This window comes from Cnephaeus nilssonii, assembly GCF_951640355.1.
Source record: "Cnephaeus nilssonii genome assembly, chromosome: 9".
NCBI classification, from domain to species: domain Eukaryota; kingdom Metazoa; phylum Chordata; class Mammalia; order Chiroptera; family Vespertilionidae; genus Cnephaeus; species Cnephaeus nilssonii.
In genome coordinates this window covers 4,871,219-4,891,078 of record NC_137080.1, presented here as the reverse complement: position 1 = coordinate 4,891,078, position 19,860 = coordinate 4,871,219, and the positions used below count along the sequence as shown (strand labels likewise).

The 19,860-nt window shown below is 45.9% G+C and overlaps 1 protein-coding gene across 1 annotated transcript in view; it reads left to right on the top strand.

Moving 5' to 3' along the window:
• The first annotated feature begins 5,135 nt into the window (after positions 1-5,135).
• The window catches only part of SNX9 (sorting nexin 9), a 68,950-nt gene continuing 54,225 nt past the window's right edge, over positions 5,136-19,860 (top strand). Inside the window, exon 1 of the mRNA XM_079781063.1 lies at positions 5,136-5,402. Within this exon, the coding sequence (XP_079637189.1) occupies positions 5,391-5,402 (12 nt within the window). The 5' untranslated portion in view covers positions 5,136-5,390. The remainder of the gene's footprint in view (positions 5,403-19,860) is intronic.

Genomic DNA, 19,860 nt, shown 5'->3' with positions numbered 1-19,860 from the left:
AGAGCCAAATATCAACAGTACAACGATTGAAATTTCTTTTGAGAGCCACATTTTTTAAACTTAAAGTTCTTCTAACGCCACTTCTTCCAAATAGACTCGCCCAGGCCGTGGTATTTTGTGGAAGAGCCACACTCAAGGGGCCAAAGAGCCGCATGCGGCTCGAGAGCCGCAGTTTGCCGACCACTGGCCTAGGGTAATGCTTTAGGGGACGTCAAGGATCCTAGAGGCTGTAAGCCAACTCGTTAGCCAATCTCACCATCACTGTGCCGATTTCACTGTTCTATCACAGATTTCCTTTCGGAGTCGGGACTACCCAAAATGAGCAAAGAGCCTCGTACAGAACCAAGAGCAGACAGTCCTTGTTGCAGCCTAACCCTGCCTGCCCGTGCCACCCCTGCCATGTATGCAGCCTTGTCACCTCCAGCCTTTTCCCACTATTACCTATGTCCCTTCCCGCCTGCTCAGATCCTAGCCATCAGATTCCAGCTAAATCTCCAGTTCTGGATACCATTCCCATGACTGTACATGGACTGTGTCTCCCAGACAATGGAGAGAGAGAAGTGACTTAGTCAACATGGAACCAGTTAGCCAACCAACCAACCAACCGACCACAACAAACAAGAAACCATCCACTTTTATACATGTCATTGGCTAGTTTACCACCAAGGAACAGCCTTATATAAAACAATCTTCCCATTTCTCTAAAGCCCTGGCCCTGCTTGATTTCCCATCAGAGCACATACTAAGGCATTTGACATGTCATATATGTACTTATAGTTTATTGCCTTCCCCCCCACGCTTTAGATTCTAAGGTCTAAAGGACGAGGGACTTTTATCTCCAACACCTGCAACAGTGCCTGAGACAAGGTGAGGATTGGATACATTTATTGTGATAGAAAGGCACTTGTCACACCCCTCTCTGATGTTTATTTCATCACCCCGAGGTTCACCTTAACCTCATTTAACTCAAAAAGTGCGAGAAAATATACTCTTGTTCCACACCCAGGATGACTCTGGGGGTCTGTATTATTCTCCACTTTTCCCATTCCCCAACATGTATAGTGGGCGACCATCACATGTTTTCATCCCATTTCACATTATTTTCCATAGTTTCATTTTCCCACAGTAGTTTCACATTAGTTGGCCTAGCACTTAGTAGGGATCTGAGCTATTGGAACATAAGGACAATCTAATTTTGACTAGAGAAAGAAACCAGAATGATGACTAATATTCACTGAGTGTTTATTATGTACAAAACATCATGCTAAGTCCTTTGAGCTCATTATCACACAAGAAACCCATGAGATAGGTATTATCATCATCCCCATTTTGCAGTTGAGGAAACGGAGGATGAAGTAATGTACCTAAGGGGATATGGGTTGTAACTAACAATCCAGCCCTGTTGACAGCAAAGTCTGTGCTCCTAAGGAAGAAAGGAGGGAGCCGGGCCTGCCAGTGTTGACCCATGAACCAGGAGGTCAAGGCTCAATTCCCCGTCAGGGCGCATGCTCAGGTTGCAGGCTCCATCCCCAGTAGGGGGCCTGCAGGGACAGCCAATCAATGAGTCTGTTTCATCATTGATGTTTCCATCTCTCTCTCCCTCTCCCTTCTTCCCTGAAATCAATAAAACTATATTTTAAAAAAAGAAAGGAGGGAAAAAGAGAAGGGAGAAGGGATGGGGGCTGTATCTGTGTATTGCTGAGCCACTGTAGCTGTATCTAAGAAAATTCAAGTCTTTAAAAAAAGATGATTTTTTTTTTTTTTAACTATCATTTCAATGTGAAAAAGTGAGTTTGGAGCTAGAGAGTTTCTGAATTACAATGATAAAGTAATTAATTTCTGCAGTAAAAATGAAAGTGCTTTAACTTCATAGGTTTATAGTCATAACCCCTGGGCAAGGGTTAGATGCGTCTCTAGCACAGGCTTCCCGGGAATCCTTATCGCTCCCTCTCCCTGGCGTGATAAAAAGACCCGATACAAGGGAATAGCTCTGCTCAGCCACACCTCTTTTTTTCTTGCAAAAGTTCAACCAAAAGCGGCCTGCAAATGCCAATCAAATTCCTTGCTTAGCAATTGTGTTCTCACCAATGGGAGTAACGGAAACTCGGGCTGTATGTAGAGGAAATAACTGGACTTCGCATGTGTCCCAAGTTCAATGCCAGGGATCTGGGTTCTGAGGGAGCCCACATAAGGCACCGCCTCTGGGGAAGCCGGGAAAAGGAAGGAGGTGGAGGGGCGGGAACAGAGAGTTGTGAATGGGTGATCAAATGGAAGCAGAAGACCACCTACTTCCAAGTTTGCCCAGGACTTTTCAGGATGACCTTGAGGGAGGTCTACTTCCTAGTTTGGGAGAAGCCACTGTTCCACTGGGCGGCCGCCCTTCATGGGATGAGGTGAAAGGGTGTCCTGCTTCTGTTCTTCCATGTAGGTGGTGGCTCTTGCGCGGCGTGGGACAGGAGTTCTTGCCCAGTTTTTCCAAAAGTGGCATGTTTTGGAGATCTGTGATAAGAGAAGCAGGCTCTTGTTCCTACTCCGGCCTACTTTGTGGCCTGGGTAAGTCATTTAACTACCCTGGTCTTGTTTCTACACTATACATCAGGGGATTGGCATGTTATCATTCCATGTACTTGGTAATTACATCCATGACAAATGCCAACCAGGGTGGTATTAGAGGGAGCTGGACTCAGACTCATCTGAGGGTTACATTAGTGACTGCACTTCTGGGCTCTTTAAAACCACGCCACAGTGTTTCATTCTCTCAATAAAATGGACAAGTGGTTTCACGTTTTCTTTAGTGTTTAACTGAGTTGCATTGGTCATGATGAGTTTGGTGTCTCCATGGTTACTTATAAAAATGAAACCATGACTACAGAAATTGTCCAAATAGGAAAAGCTTGGATTCTGGTCTTGCTTCCTTGGTGCCAGGTGCCCAGGAGAATTGGTTGCTGGGAACACATCAACTGAGGGTGTCACAGGAGTGACCCTGACTTTGTACCTTCCTATCAAAACGTGCATTGTTGAACTGTGACAGGGAGCTATACCCAGCTTTCAAATCGAAAAGAATATGGAAAACTCTTTATAGTATTGGAACTTATACTAATATCTAAATTTTCTGAAGGTTCATCAGATGCCATTGTCAGAATGTTTTGAAAATGTATTTATTTATTTTTAAAATGAGTTTACATTCTAATATCTTGACTAAGAAGAGTACACACCAGTATGTGGAAAAGCTAAGATTTGAACTCGTGAGTTTTCCATATTCTTTTAATATGGAAACTTAGAGTTTATTGCCTACCCCCACACGCTTTAGATTCTAAGGTCTAAAGAAAATTTCTAGGCATATACAACGTATTTTCCATTAGTACCTCTTAAAAACATTACTACTTTCTTGTGGGCTTCCTAGAACTCCCTTCGTATGGATATAGCATGTTTAGTGAAACAGTCCTATTAACACACACATGGGTGACTTTCTGTTTGGGGCTGTCACAGAACAACGCTTTACTGAACAGCTCTGCTCACTCCTGCACATCTGGCAGCAGCAGGGTAAACTCCTAGAAGAGGAGCTGCTAGGTCCAAGGTTAAGGTCATGTTCAATTTTCTAAGGAAGCCTTGGATTCCTCAGGGCTGTACACAGGGGCCCATCATGACTTTCCCCGAGGTTTCCTGTGAGGATGACAGGGGATGAAGGGATGTGAAAGCCCAGCACAGGTGAGTGGCCGTGGATGAATGTTAACCCTCCTTTTCCGTAGACCACTGCTTATGAACATCATGATGGCCATGGACGTGAACTCGGTGAACGTAAGAATGCACAGAAAACTCTGGGCATTTAAAATGTGCCTTTTTAAAACTCCATTGTTGAACAGAACTCGTGAAATCTCTGGAGGGCAAGGTGAATATTTTCACACGCACACAGACTTGACATTAACTGTAAATACTGCTTTCCTCGCCCAGTCAAGGTGCTTGGCTTGACAGTTGCCTCTCTGCACACGCACATCCCAGGGGACCCCGCACATCCCGGGGACCCCGCACATCCCAGGGGACCCCACACATCCCAGGGGATCACCCACATCCCAGGGGATCCCGCACATCCCAGGGGATCACCCACATCCCAGGGGATCACCCACATCCCAGGGATCCCGCACATCCCAGGGGATCCCGCACATCCCAGGGGATCACCCACATCCCAGGGGACCCCGCACATCCCAGGGGATCACCCACATCCCAGGGGATCACCCACATCCCAGGGGACCCCGCACATCCCAGGGGACCCCGCACATCCCCGGGGATCCCGCACATCCCAGGGGATCATCCACATCCCGGGGGATCCCGCACATCCCAGGGGATCCCGCACATCCCAGGGGATCCCGCACATCCCAGGGGATCCCGCACATCCCAGGGGATCACCCACATCCCAGGGGACCCCGCACATCCCAGGGGATCACCCACATCCCAGGGGATCACCCACATCCCAGGGGATCACCCACAGCCCAGGGGACCCCGCACATCCCGGGGATCAGACCGGGCGCACCAGGCTGAGGCCCACTCGGGCGGGTCTTCCAGGCACGTGTCTGTTCCTGAGTGGAACCGGCTGCTGAGTTCTGCCATCGACCATTAACAAAGCCGCGTGCCCAGCCCTCCAAGTCGTTCTGACAGACAGTATGGAAAACTCCGCACCGCCCCGCCGCTTCAGCGAGCCTTCCCGGCCTCTGGGCCCCCCCCCCCCCCCCCCCGAGGCGCTCCACAGGGATCCAAAGTCCGGAAGGAGGTTCCCGGGACCGCAGCCCAGCGCCGGGCCCAGCCCGTCTGACCCCGGGCAGAACCTTCTGGAAGGGCCGGTCGGACCAGGAAGCCATTGCCCCGCTCGGCCCGGCTGTTGAGTCCGCACGCCTTTGGCGCAGCCCGGGGCACCCCGGCCCCGCCGGCCCGAGCTCCCCGCCGCCGCCCCGGCCCGAGCTCCCCGCCGCCGCCGGCCCCGGGGACGGAGAGGCGTCCCCGGCCTCGCGCCTCCGGCCTCCGCGGGGCGGCCGGGAGGGAGCCGGGGCTCGGGCGGCAGCGTCCCCGCCGCGGGAACAAAGGGCGCCGCCGGCGGCGCGGCCCGGGGCGGGGGCTCGGCGGGGGCGGACCGTGGGCGAGGAGGCCGGGCCGCCGCGGGCCCCGGGCGCGCTTCCGCCGGCCGCGCCGCGCACGGCCCATGGGAGGCTGGCCGCGAGGGCGGGCGCCGCAGCCGGGAGCTTCAGGAACTGCGGGAGCGGCCGGCGGCCCGAGTCGCCCAGCGCCCACCCTCGGGGCCGAGGCGCCGCCGCGCCGGGCCGAACCGGAGCCGGAGCCGGAGCCGGAGCCGGAGCCGCCCTCAGCGCCGCCCGCCCGCCGCGGGCCGGGGAGCCGCCGCCATGGCCACCAAGGTGAGGGGCGCGCGCAGGCCCCGGCGGCCCCTCGGCGGCGCGGGGCGGGGGGGGGGGCGGGCGGCAGCGGCGGAGGCGGAGGGGCCGGGTCCCGCGGGGCGAGGGCCTTCGGGGACCCGCCGGAGGTGCGGGGGTCGCGGGCGGGACTCCGGGCGGGAGCGGCGCCGCCCGCAGAGTTGGCGCGGGAGCGGGGGCGGCGGCCGGACCGGGCCGGGGGGGGGGGTTCCCGCAGCCCTGCCCGCCCCGAGCGGACCCCCGGCCGCGGGGACCCGGGACCGTGCCGGCGGCGGCCACTCCCGGCCCGCACGCCCGGCCGCCGCCGAGGGCGCGTCCCCTCCGTCGCCCGCCGCTGCGACCCGCCCGCGGCCGGCGTGGGGCCCCGACCCCCGGCCGCGAGGACCCGGCGCCCCGGGGTCAGGCCCGGCTCGGGGGACGGAGCCGCACAGGGCACGCCCCGCGCTCCCACCTCCTCCGTTCTTCTCGGGCGTGTTTTCCTCTTTTTCGTGCGTTTGGCTGCCTTTTCGGGTTCCCAGCGTGAGTAAAAGGCGGAGCGGGGAGTGACTGTTGGCGGCGAGGCGTTCGCGAGCCAAAGGCCCAGGCCCGTCCGCGGCGGACCCGGGACTCGGGCTGGGGAAGCGGCGGCCGCGGGGCTCGCTCGCCCCCGGGGCCGGTTCGGGGCCGGTTCGGGGCCGGTTCGGGGCCGGCTCGTGGGGTCGGCGGCCGCTCTTGGCCGCCTGCGGCTGCAGGGGGCGCCCTCCCCGCCCCCTTTCCGGGGCTCTTTCCTTCGTTCTGGACGGAAAGGGGGAAGAGCCGGGATCCCGCCGCCCTGACGGGAGGTGGGGACCCTCCCGGAGCTGGTCACGTGGTGTGAGGGATGGCTTGACTTTTGCAAGTGGTTTTGGTCATGCACCTTCATACACATCAGCACCCTCCATACACATCAGCACCCTCCATACACAGCAGCACCCTCCATACACAGCAGCACCCTCCATACACAGCAGCACCCTTCATACACATCAGCACCCATTATACACATCAGCACCCTTCATACACAGCAGCACCCTCCATACACATCAGCACCCTTCATACACAGCAGCACCCTTCATACACATCAGCACCCATTATACACATCAGCACCCTTCATACACAGCAGCACCCTTCATACACATCAGCACCCTCCATACACAGCAGCACCCTCCATACACAGCAGCACCCTTCATACACATCAGCACCCATTATACACATCAGCACCCTTCATACACAGCAGCACCCTCCATACACATCAGCACCCTTCATACACAGCAGCACCCTCCATACACAGCAGCACCCTTCATACACAGCAGCACCCTTCATACACATCAGCACCCTCCATACACAGCAGCACCCTCCATACACAGCAGCACCCTTCATACACATCAGCACCCATTATACACATCAGCACCCTTCATACACAGCAGCACCCTTCATACACAGCAGCACCCTCCATACACATCAGCACCCTTCCATACACAGCAGCACCCTTTATACACAGCAGCACCCTCCATACACAGCAGCACCCTTCATACACAGCAGCACCCTTCATACACATCAGCACCCTCTTGCGTATTTACGTTTGAAATCTCCCAAGTTTCTTTTGGGTTACTTTTTGTGGTGGTTGAGTTTTTGTTGGATAACTTCGGAAAGGGGTGAGACATTTGAAATCCCTTTGAGAGATCAGGTCGTCTCATGTTCAAGTGTGTGCTCAGAATTTACCGAGGCGCGGTGCTTATTTTTTAACGGAGATTCTTCTCCCAGGAACCTGTTTGCCTGCCGTCCCTGAGACAGTTACCTTTGTGTTAAAATACTGGTGTCGATGCTCTCTCTTCCTTGGTTTTCTCGGATGTGACAGAACTTGCCACCTTTTAAAACATGTATACTTTGTGTTGATCTTTTAAAAACAAAACTGAGCTGAAGCCAAGGATTTCTAAGGAAATTTGATTTTGAGGTTTGTTGCCACACATTTCGGAAATGACCAGTGACACAGTCTTAGGTGACACCATCCTGCAGCCGTCAGAGCGGCGTGGGTGCCACTCCGGCCGTCAGTGTGTGGCCTGGCTCGCTGACCCGCTGATCATGCCACCAGCTCTGTCCTTTAGCAGCTGGTTCAGGTACACACAGTGGACGTTTTATTTGGTGGGCACACCTGAACTTACTGTTTCCATAAAACTGAAAAGGACGGTGTGCTTCCTGTATTAAACTGGAACTGGACGGGCTCCCATTAGATACCAGCCTTAAAGCGTGCATCAGCACTCCTCCTTGCTTATCTCACACCCTGTGCAGGCACATTCCAGTACCTGCCTGGTCACTACTGCACAGGGACTCATTTCCCTGCCTGTGGTGACAAACCCTGCCATTTTTTTAAAAAAAGGAAGAGCAGAGAAGTGCATAATAAAAGAGGGCCCTGCCTCAGTTTTCTGGTTTTCCCACTTTCTGGTGATTCTTATATCAAACCAAACGCATTTGTCCCTCTTTCCCGGAGAGTGAAGTTGTTCTGGTTGCTTCCCTTCCACCCACTACCCACATGCTGCCCTTGCCACCATCTGACTGGTTTGGGCTCTTCCCTTCCCCTTAATTGGGAGGTGGGGAGAACGTTCTTTTAGGAACTAATAACAGCCAATGTTCTTGAAATTTAGGACTCATCTAGCCCTCAGGCTGTTGTTGCTTTAAGTGATGACAAATCAGTTCAATGTCTGGATCTGTTAGCTAGTACTGGGCTTCCCTTTGAATTGACCAGAGAATGGCTTTAGTTCTCTTAGATACGATTTTCTTGTGTATAATGCTTACATGTTTTCTTGAAGATGCATTTACCTTCAAACGATCATGATTTTTAAAAGACTTTTTCTGATATACTCAGAATAGAAAGGAATTATCTTTGAGGAGAAAAACTTGAATTGTTCAATTCTTCACTACCCAAGAAAGTTAATTAGTAACTGCATATTTTAAAAGGGTTATCTGTTCTTTGAATCTAATCTTTCCCTAGTATGCTGAATTCAGTTGTGTCACTCTGAGACCAGTCCAGTCTTATTTAACAAACACAGGGAAAGGATAATACAAGTGTGTAAAGTCTTGACTTCTGTTAGAAGCTTCAGAAGGTTATATTTTGACACAGTCATATGGTGAACTTAGGAGTAAATTAAGTTTTATGTATTAAATCATGGAAAATAAATGATTTTTTAGCCATATTTATTAAAAGGAACATAAACTAGTTAATGAAAGTTAATCCATAGCTATATAACTTAGTTGTAATTTTCATTTCAAAGTTAACCTTTCGTAACTAATTTGGATCCTTGTGTGCTTACGTAGTCACTTTTAGGATTAATCATTATAACAAAATTCTAGGAGTCCCTGATGCTTTTTTAAAAAGAACTTTTCTTTCCAGCTCCAATGTCTAAAGTAGCACATTTGTGTTGTACTGCTTGTCTGGTAGAATTAAGTGGGGGTGGAATGTTGAAATACTGCTGGGAAAGGAGTGAATTGCTCAGGACTGTTCCATAATAAACAAGAGAGAGAACAGTTTAGAAAGCATACTTTGTGGTTTCTTCTGAGCAAAAACCTCTTTATCTGGGGGGGAAAAAGAATAGAAATATCTTCCTAAAGAATCTTCAGGGTTAAAGTTGGTTTTGAAAGTTAAAAAAAAAAGTATGGAAAATGCTAACCATTCAATTTTGCATAACAGTAGTATTTTAAAAAGCGTCTTAGTAAATATATCTGGACAGTTTTTGTATAGTCAGAAAAATTTGATGACAGTAGAAAGGTAAACCAATTTCTTATTAAAGAAGGAGTAGATTAGAAGGCATAAACATTTTGCTGTTTTCTACTCCGTTTTTATATTGACCATCTGAAAATTAAATTAGAGCTTTACTTTAATTGCCCACCTAACACTTTGTAACTGTGCAGATGCTGTTCTTTCTTTTCTGGAATGCTGTTCTCTGGCTCTTCCCCCAGGTGCCTTCTTTGTATACTTATGTCTCAGCTCAAAGCGTCACTTCCTCTGGAAACCATTCCTGATCTGCCCCACCCTTGAGATCACATGTGTCCCTACTGCCATTTAAGGTATGTTTCTATGACGAGGGGCTGTCTCTTTTAAGGTACTGGCAGCAGACATGTGCCCTGACTGGGAATCGAACCGGCGACCTCTTGGTTCATGGGGCGATGCTCAACTACTGAGTCTCACCGGCTGGGCTTTGCTGTTTTGATTGGATGTTTTCTGCTACCTTATCTTCCAAATCACTGATTTGATCAAGTACTTTATTTAATCTACTTTATTCTTAATTTCAATTATTGTAGTCTTCATTTCTGACTGGTTCTTTTTTATGTTTTACATCTCCATTTTTATGTTTCCTAGCTCTGTGAAGTTTTCACTGAGATCACTGGTCATCTTTATAGCCAGTATTTTGAACTCTACATCTGATAGATTGCTTGTCTCCATTTTGTTTAGTTTTTTTTTTCTGGAGTTTTGTTCTTTCAGTTGGGACCTGTTTCTTGGTCTCCTCATTCTGTTTGCCTCCCTGCATTTGTTTCTATGGATTAGGTAGAGTGTTATGTCTCCCAGTCTTGGTAGAGTGGCCTTATGTAGTAGGTGTCCTATGGGGCCCAGTGCACAGTCTCCCTGGTCTGCTGTGTGAGGCCTCCCGTTGTATGTCAGGGGAGGGGTTGGCCCTCAGGCTAATAGGTAGTGAGGACTGGTTGTGACTACTCAGAGGAGCTGTTGATGGGGGAACCCTCTGGCGCAGGATTCGTTTTGGTGTTTCTTGGTTGCCTGCTGAGTCTACCCTTTGGGTGTGTCGTTTGTGGAGGAGGTTGGGTGATGTTCTGGTGGGTCTGATGCGGGCCATTGGGTGTGTTGGTTCTGGAGCCTCTTGGGAGGGGCTCTGGTGCAGTCAAGGTCAGCTGCTGCCTGTGCCCTGCCCAGGGCCACTTGTGCTGGGCCTGGATAAGCTGACTGGGAGAGGCTAAGCTGCAAATTGAGGCCAGCTGCCACTAGTGTTGGGCTTGTGGTTGCTTAGTGAGAGATAAGGGGCACCTGAGACTAGATGCCGCTGGTTTGGGGTTTGTGAACCTTGGGGAGATTTTAGGAAAGTTCTCACCATGAGCCAAGACAGGCCATTTGTATGGAAAAGCCACTGGAAGCGGCTTGGGTGTGTCCGAGAGTTGGGTGGGGTGTGGTCCCAGGGAATCACCAGGCAGGGCCACCAGTGTCATGAGGTTGATGGAGACTCAGATATGGCCAGTATGTAGGCTGGGTTGGGGGAGGGCTCCAAACAGGAACAAGGGCCTCTGCCAGCACTTCTGACTTGGAGAAAGCTGCCCTCCAGCCCTTGCCCTAAAGCCAGACAAGTCAGTTCCTCCCCATATGTCCCTGGTACCTTTCAAGCTGCTACCCCAGTTCTGGAGCTCAGAGGGAATTAGTCCGAGTAAAGTCAGAGCAGTCCCTTTAAGAGAAATGCCTGAGACTCTAGCAGCCCTCTGTCTCAGCTACAATCGCCACTGGGTTTTTGTTTTGTTTTGTTTTTTAACATATTTTTATTGATTTCAGAGAGGAAGGGAGAGGGAGAGGGAGCTAGAAACATCAGTGATGAGAGAGAATCATTGATCGGCTGCCTCCTGCATCCCCAGGCATGTGCCCACAACCCAGGCATGTGCCCTTACTGGGAATTGAACTGTGACCCCCAGATGCTCAACCACTGAGCCATACCTGCAGGGCGATCCTCATTGTTTTTTTTAATTATTATTATTTCTTTATTGATTAAGGTATCACATATTTGTCCTCATCCCCCCATTCCCATCCCAAACCCCTCCCCACACATGCCCCCACCCCCCTGTTGTCCGTGACCACTGGTTAGGCTTATATGCATGCATACAAGTCCTTTGGTTAATCTCTCCCCCTTACCCCCATCCTCCCCTACCTTTCCTCTGAGGTTTGACAGTCTGATCCATGCTTCCCTGTCTCCGGGTCTGTTTTTGTTCATCATTCTATGTTGTTCATTATTTCCCCTAGATGAGTGAGATCATGTGATACTAGAAATACATTTATAAGAACCGAAAATGAGACAAGCAATAATGGTTATGCTGAGAGGCAAATGAAACAGTCTGTAGTGAGTTTCTTTCTGGGCCAACAGTTCTTTTGAGTCCCAAACAGTTCCTTATGTGTACATGTCAGCAATGATATTTTAGTTCTGGATGGTTGACAAATGGTGGTAATGCAGGTCTGACCCTCTCTGGTTTGGTCCTGGGCAACCTGCAGCGATGCACAGCTGCTAACTGCTAGTATGGCAAGGCGACGTCAGCGTCTTCCATCTCTGGACTGTTTCTCTTCTGTCTTCATGGCTGGAGCAGTCCTGTCAATTCCTCTCTGTTGCAGGAATCCACATGGTCTTGGAGTTGTTTTCTGAAAATATACAAACATATTCTCAACCAAAAGTTAATAAAGGGATCTTTTCTATAAATTTGACTTGGGATTTTTTTTCATTTTTTGCCCTAATGATTTTCCTTTGGCTTGTTTTGACACCATGTGGGTTTTTCATGGGTGTCTTGCTGTTAGCATTACAAATGAAAGTTAATTTTCTAAAGTAAAAATTTTCTAGATGTAATTTACTTACAGGATATTTTTCCTTACATGATATTCTTCTACTATTCCCCTTTTTTGATTTAAATATTAGGAGGCTCTTGGAAATTTTATAATGTAGTCTTGATAGCTTTTAAATTTTAATTTTTTGCACTAAAATATGACTGCTTTAGGTTCATTACATGTTATGCAATTTTACCATGAGATGAACTACCAATAAAAATTTTAGTTAACACTTTAGGAACAGCTTTTTGTCCAGTACCATTAATTTTTCTAGAATATTCGCTTATTTCAATTAGCCAATTTAAATTAGTCTGAGAACTTGACTACTATTTTACTGTCAAATTTAATACTCTAACAACAATCTTATTTTACCCTGTAAATATTAGTGGGAAGGATTATTTGCCTTCTTGAGTAGGCCCTGAGCATTCCTGGTGCTAGGCTGGATTTAGATATCAAAAACCCACTTCCCCACACCATGTTACAAGACAACTCAAATAAGTCTTGTTGCAGTGACAGGGCAGCTGCTGTCGGCCAAGTCTCTGTCTGTTACCTGGGTCCCGATTTGAGCTGGGCATGGGAAGCGAAGCAGCCATGGGAGCAGGAGACCTCCCTCAGAAGAGGTGAGGGTTCAGTCACCCCTGCAAAGTTGGGGGGGGTGAGGGTCTGTGCCCCACCTCTGTTGACTCCCAAGTACCTCATTGGTTTTTACCAGCCAGAAGTAGTGGGACTTGACTTCCTGCCACTGGGACCCTGGGCTGGGGGTTCTTTTGTGGGGCTGGGACTCCTCAGGGGTGACTTCTGCAGCAGAGATATTTTTAACTGCCATATTTGAGTGGGTGACCAGCCCATTTGGTGTCTCCAGTCTCAACAGGGCTTCCTCTGATATCCTGAGTTATAAGACTTCTGTTCAGCTAGGCTTCAGGGGGTTCTCAATGATGGTTCTGTATTTAGCTGTAATTTTGATGTGGTTGTGGGAGGAGGTAAGCACAACATTTGCCTACTCCACCTTTTTGACTGGAAACCCAAAAGTATGTTTAAGTTTTAAAAGTATAGGATTGCTCTTTGTCTTTTTGTTAATAATTTCTAACTTAATTGCATTGTGATCAGATAATCTGATTGATACTAATACTATATCTGAAAATTAGTTGAGGCTAACTTTGTACCTAGCATATAAGCAGAAATATTCCACTTGTGCACAATATATATGTATATACAGTATAGCTACATGTATATATGCCCTAATTGATACACGTGTGTGTATTCTGTGTGTGCCCATTAGATTGAACTTACATTAAGTTATGCCTTTCACATCTGTTTTCTTACTAACTTGATAGACATGTTAAAATGGTGGCTTTTTAAAAATCTCTGAGTTTAGAATTAACATTATCTTTCAGGTGACTTGAACTTTTTATCATTATGAAGTAATGCTCATTAAAATACTTTTTTTTTTCTTAGAGACCATTTTGTCTAACGTTAATGTGGTTTCACTGGCTTTCTTTTGGTAAATATTTGCCTGATATATAAAAGCGTGTAGCTGAATTTTCCCTTTTTATCTAGTCTGGCAATCTTTGTAGCTAGGAAGTTTCTCTGCTTTTATTTGTGTTTACTGATGTGTTTGGATTTCTGGCTACCATCTTATAGACTGATTGAAACCCCACCCCCCTTTATTTTACTGCTTTTTCCCCTTCTCCACTTTTTGGAAAGTTTGTCGGACATACTGCCTTTCCTTCAGTGGTTATCATGGAATGTATGTTACCACTTCTAAGTTAAAGTCTGAAATTACTTAATATTGCCCTCTCTCCCCAATAGCCAGTTATCGCCTGGTATTTGAATTCTCTCTTTTCCACCACAAATTATACATTATTTTAATTTTTTTACAATTAATGTTTGTTTAGATTTCATCACATTTTACCATATCTGTGCTTACTATTCCTTTTTACATTCCAGTTCTTCTTTCTGGGATAATTTTCTTTTTGCCTAAAGTGAATTCTTTGAAATTTCTGTTAGGGAAGATTTGGTGATGGTAAATCACTTCGGTGTGAAAATGTATTTTGCCTTATTCTTGAAATGCAGTTTCCTAGGTTCAGAGTTCTAGGTTGGTAATATTTTCTCTTGGCATGTTTGAAGGTATTATTCCCCTGTTCTTACTGGCTTTCAGAGTTACTGCTAAGAAGTTACCATCTAAGATTGTTCCTTCAGAGATGGTCTAACTCTCCCTCTGCCTGTTTAGAAGACCTCCTCTGTGTCTTTAGTGTTTTGCAGTTTCACAGTGTGTGTCCTGTGTGCACTTTATTCACACAGCTTGGGACTTAAGGGGTGTCTTGGGTGTTTCAGTAGCTCTGGGGCAGTGCAGTTCAGTAGAACTTCCCGTGATGCTGCAAATGTTCTCTGCAGTCCTATAGGCAGCCGCCTGCCACATGTGGCTAACAAGGACTTGAAATGTGGCCATTGTGACTGAGGAACTTTGTTTTAATCCTTAATTTAAATAGCTAAATGTGGCTGATGGCTACTGTATTGGGGATCACAGTCGTAGAAAATTTCCAGTGATTATTATTTCATGAATATTGCCTTGTTCCCATTTTCTTTTTCTGGAACTCGAATTAGCATGAAAATGTCCAACAGACATATAACTTCTTAACTCTCAACCTGTTATGTTTTCTTTGTGCTGCATTCTGGATACAGTAAACCCTTGATTTTGCAGATCTCAATTTAATTGACTCCAGGTTCAATGGACAAAATTTCCGGTCCATATGTCATATGTGGAAATTAACATCCTATTAATTTTAAAATGCTTTTAACCAAGATTAGCTTATAACCAAATTAACAGGTTTTTTTGTTAACAACTCACTGTTATTTTTAACAAATTTTAGCAAATAAGCCATATGTTGGAGAAAACACTGTAGTAACTTCACTGACATAAATCATTATTACATACCTACACCTATAGTCTACATTTTAAATCCAAGAGTCACAACACTTATAAACGATGTTTGGCAAATGATTAGCACGTGATCATACTGCATCGCACTAGACTTTCTGCAGCAGCTTTAAAGCGTGCTGGCTGGTTTTCTGACGTGCACTAAACCATGTCCCAGCACGTGCATTTGTTTATTCTCGATGACTGGTGAATGCACACATTTGCTAGACCTAGTCAGTATAAATTTAAAATTACAGTAATACATATAGAAAACTTTTATGTGAAATTAAGCTTTTCAAGCATATATAATTTTAATTACACAAATGTGTCTACATAAGTACAAACAGGTAAACTATAACCAATTTGTCAATCTTTTAACATATGCATTCGGAAAACCTATTTATTATGTAGCCGACTTTCTGTGATGCTACAAATGTTCTACATCTGTGCAGTCCCATATGACGGACTTTCGGCTTTAACTAAGGACACCCCCTCGCCCAAATTAGTGTGTTATATTGAGGTTTTATTTAATTTACTGTAATTTCTTTGACTCACCCAACTAAAAAAAGGACAGTTCACTGCTCTTTTTTTTTTTAGTTGGGCCTAATCTGCTGTTTTATCCATACCATTAGTTTTTAGTTATATTCTGGTTTTAGACATTATATTGGATTCTATTTCAGATCTGCTTGGTCATTCTTTATAGTCTCTCATTCTTTCCTCATTTTTAAGCCTCACTTAAGCATAATAAACATTTATAATTTATGTCTGATAATTCTAATATCTGAGTTCTAGTTTGACCATCTGTTTCTTCTGTTCATTCTCACTCATGGGGCCTTGTTTTCTTGTGTGCTTTATTATTTTATTTTATTTTTTTCTATGAGTTGCTCATTTTCCTTAGAATGTCATCTGAGAGAATTTTAATGTCTATATTGAAGTCACTCCAGAGAGAATTTGTCTTTGCTTCTGCCATTCTCCTGGAGATGCTACATCCTTGGGGCCGCTCTAACTTGATTCCTGGCTTAATGTTTTTCCAGCCATACTGGGTAGCATAAACATGGACCTCAGATCTCAGTGGAAATTTTCCCTTATTCCCCTACTCTGTGTCAGTGGTAAGTTTCCTTGCTGTTCCCTTTTGCACAACAGGTTCTTCTCTTTTACCCTATGTTTTGGTCCTCTGGGGCCCCAGCTTCTAGCTCAGTACAGGAGTCCTGCCCTCCCCCGGTACAGCCTTCAGAGTATAGATCCAAACAGGGTCTCCAGAGTTTGCAGGAGACTCCTAGGGTAGAATCCTGCCTCAGCACATCTTCCTCCCAGGGTTTCTGCTCTCGCTCCCTATGACCTCTCCAGATCCTTTCCTTTTGTGCTGACTCAGAAATGTGTTTTAAAAGGTGCATATTGTGTGTGTGTGTGTGTGTGTGTTTTGCTTTTAATATTTTATTCAGTACCTCAGTGTTTCACTGTGATGTTGGTTAACATATCAGCCTGCTGTGTTTGCCAAAACAAAACCCAAGTTAGAGCATCTTTATAATAGATTGTGAAGGAATGGAAGATGTGCACACAAAGGGTTAATCTATTTTTGGAAGAAAAAGGCAAAGTTGTTAAGCATTTAAGTTGAAACCAAACCTGACGTCGGGCGATCAAAATAACAAACTGTGGGCATTTCACTTTCTAATTGGTACATCTTCTCCCCTTTAGATTTTTAAAAACACACCTGTTAGATTTAGCCCATTTATTCCTTTTTAGGCACTGTAAGTACAGTGCTTAAGTATGTTATTCAGTATGACTCAATTTTCTAAGCTATCCTTAGTATCTGAAAGTCGAGTCAGGTAGTGGTATTACCTGCAGGGACAGGATCCAAAAGTCTGGGAACTGTTACCCGTCATCCTTCACTGACTCTCACTTGAACTCTGAATGAGCTCAGTGTCAGGCCCTCAGCTCCGCAGTGGGTGTCATCGGAAAGGCCTTGTGCTTGCCCTCAGAGGGCACGCTACCAACGCTGTAGTGTCTGTCCTAGCGGAGTGGGGGCTCTCTGCACAGTGGGGGCTCCGGGCGCACCTCACGCCAGCAAGGCTTTCAGAGGAGCTGCGTCTTGAAATGTCTTTTTTTCTTTAATCCACTGATTGGATTTAACCCTTTTCTATCACATCAGTCTCTCTTTAAATACCTAGTACATCTTGATAGTTTGCGAGTCCAGTCTTTGTCCTGGAGGGTCTCAACTATTGAATTTAACAGACATTTCAGTAGCCCCTGTGTGCCTCTTGATGCTCGAAGTAAGGCAGCTAAGGTTTGGATCCTTGCCTAAGAGAGTCGACATTCAGAAATTATTGAGCTATTTAAAATGTACCAGTTAAACGCCAGGTTCCATGTATTTTCTAATGCAGATTCACAGAAGAGGGCTTGAAAATGTAGAAATATGTGTTAATAGTAATTGTTTCTCTCATGGTGGCTGCCATTAACTTATTTTTCAGCTTTTAGCCTGTTTTGTATTCTCAAGATTTTGAATAATGAATATTTATTGTTTTAGTAATAAGGAAGAAAACAAGTTCATTTTTTTAAATTTAAAAACTTATTGTCGCCAAGGCCGGTTTGGCTCAGTGCATAGAGCGTCGGCCTGCGGATTCGGGGGTCCCAGGTTCGATTCCGGTCAAGAGCATGTGCCTTGGTTGTGGGCACATCCCCGGTGGGGGGTGTGCAGGAGGCAGCTGATTGATGTTTCTCTCTCATCGATGTTTCTAGCTCTCTGTCCCTCTCCCTTCCTCTCTGTAAAAAATCAATTAAAAAAAACACAAAAACTTATTGTCACTAACCAGGCATCTAAAGCAGAATCCCAAACTTATCCACCTTCTGTTAATTGGTTTTGAATTTACTAAGATGAAAAAATGTTTTTAATTAATTTTAATTTATAAGTGGCATGTCAACAGAAAAAATAGAAAAATGCTAATGAATTCAGTATTACAAATAGAAACTTAGATATTTATTTAACTTAAGTACCATATTTTCTTTCCAAAGGAGAAAAAAGTATGTTTTTTTAACTTTTAAAAACAACTGAAAACTTACTGAATAACCACCACTGAACCTGAAAGTTTTAAAAATTGCAGCTTTGTAAATACATTTGTAATTTTACCTGCTTCTCTGCACCCTTCTCTCAGAACCTGAGAGGAAGCAGAGCAGCTAATCAGTGGGTCAGCAACAGTGTTTTTGTTTAAGTCATTTCTGTACTTTCTTCACCTTCATAAGATTTTAGAGTCAAGTTAATTTAAGATTTTATTTTATAGCCTTTTTGTTGGTGTGTCAAAAATGAGTCTCTAATCTATTTTCCTGCATTCACTGTCATTGGAAATTTAAGAGTAAAAATGAATTTATGTCTGTAAAGAGGCCACAGCCTTTTTTAAAAAGTCTATTTTGTGCCTCGGCCGGCATGGCTCAGTGGTTGAGCGTTGACCTATGAACTCAGAGGTCATGGTTCGATTACAGGTTAGGGCACATGCCTGGGTTGAGGGCTCAATCCCTAGTGTGGGGTGTGCAGGAGACAGCTGATCCATGATTCTCTCTCATCAATTGATGTTTCTATCTATCTCTCCCTATCCCTTCCTCTCTGAAATCAATAAAAATATTCTTTCTACTTGGTTGTTTTCCCTTTTTGTGATGTTTATTCGCGTGCAGGAAGGATTCACTATAACGGATCTGTTAAACCCCAAGATCTAGGGTCTACCTTGACTGTAGTCTGGGAGCTTAAACATGTTTTTCTAATTCCAAGTTACTCTTGTGGAGGTGATGAACTTTTTGAACTGACTTTTTTTAATATATATTCTTATTGATTTCAGAGAGGAAGGGAGAGAAAGAGAGAAACGTCAGTGATGAGAGAGAATCATGGATTGGCTGCCTCCTGCACACCCCACACTGGGGATCGAGCCCGCAATCCAGGCATGTGCCCTTGGCAAGAATCGTATCTGGGACCCTTCAGTCCGCAGGCTGATGCTCTATCCACTGAGCCAAACCAGCTAGGGCTTCGAACTGACTCTTATCCCAAACTTTGCTAACCCAGTTTCCCAAGTCTGGGTGTCTGGCAATTTGAGTTTGATTCTTTTTGCCATTGCTATGGTGTGCTGCCGGGGTGTTCCTCAGCATCTGGAAGGGCTCAGGAATCTGGGGAAGGGCTGCGTGTAAATTAATAAATAGACTAGAAATACAAATTTAGAATACATGGGGGAGCCAGAGGAGACCTAGCTTCAGTAACCAAGTTCTCTCTGAATCTCCAGACCCAGGGCTCTTTATTAACACAAATTGCCCTAAAGCAAAGCAGATATACATCTCAAAGGCAAGGTTTGGTATACAGTAGGCCTTGTCAGGTTGGGGGAACTGCCTTCGCTGTCAGGTAGCAGGCAATAATATATGCACATCTTTAGGTTTGGGGAAAAGCTTTCAGCCATTCCAGCAGCAGGTAATATGACTCAGCCCTGCTGAACATAGAAGCCCATCAACCTTTTGAGGACTTCTTGCTGCATTTATGACCTGCTGGAATTAGCTTCCGGCAGTGTGCCTAGCTAATTCTGGTAAATTACCTTTCATACATCAAAACAAGATAAAAACGAGTCCGTGTTTGAGGCGTACAGGACAAGAGTGTGAATAAGCTAAAAAGCACATTGGCATTACTAGAAAATCTGTGACATGATACCACTATATGTGTTTAGCTGGTCCATAATATTATTAACCCTTTGCACTCGCTTGCTTTTTTCTCGATTCCTGCTACCGATGCTAACCGTGTCGAGTCACACTCGACATCCGAGTGCAAACGGTTAACTTAAAGAATATTACAACTGTAAACCTACTTTGCCAGCCCCTGCATTTACTTTCACTATTTCCAGGACATGTGATCTGAAATTTTCTATCAAATAGAATCTAAAATTCAGTATGTTAGAGATTTTAAAAATTTC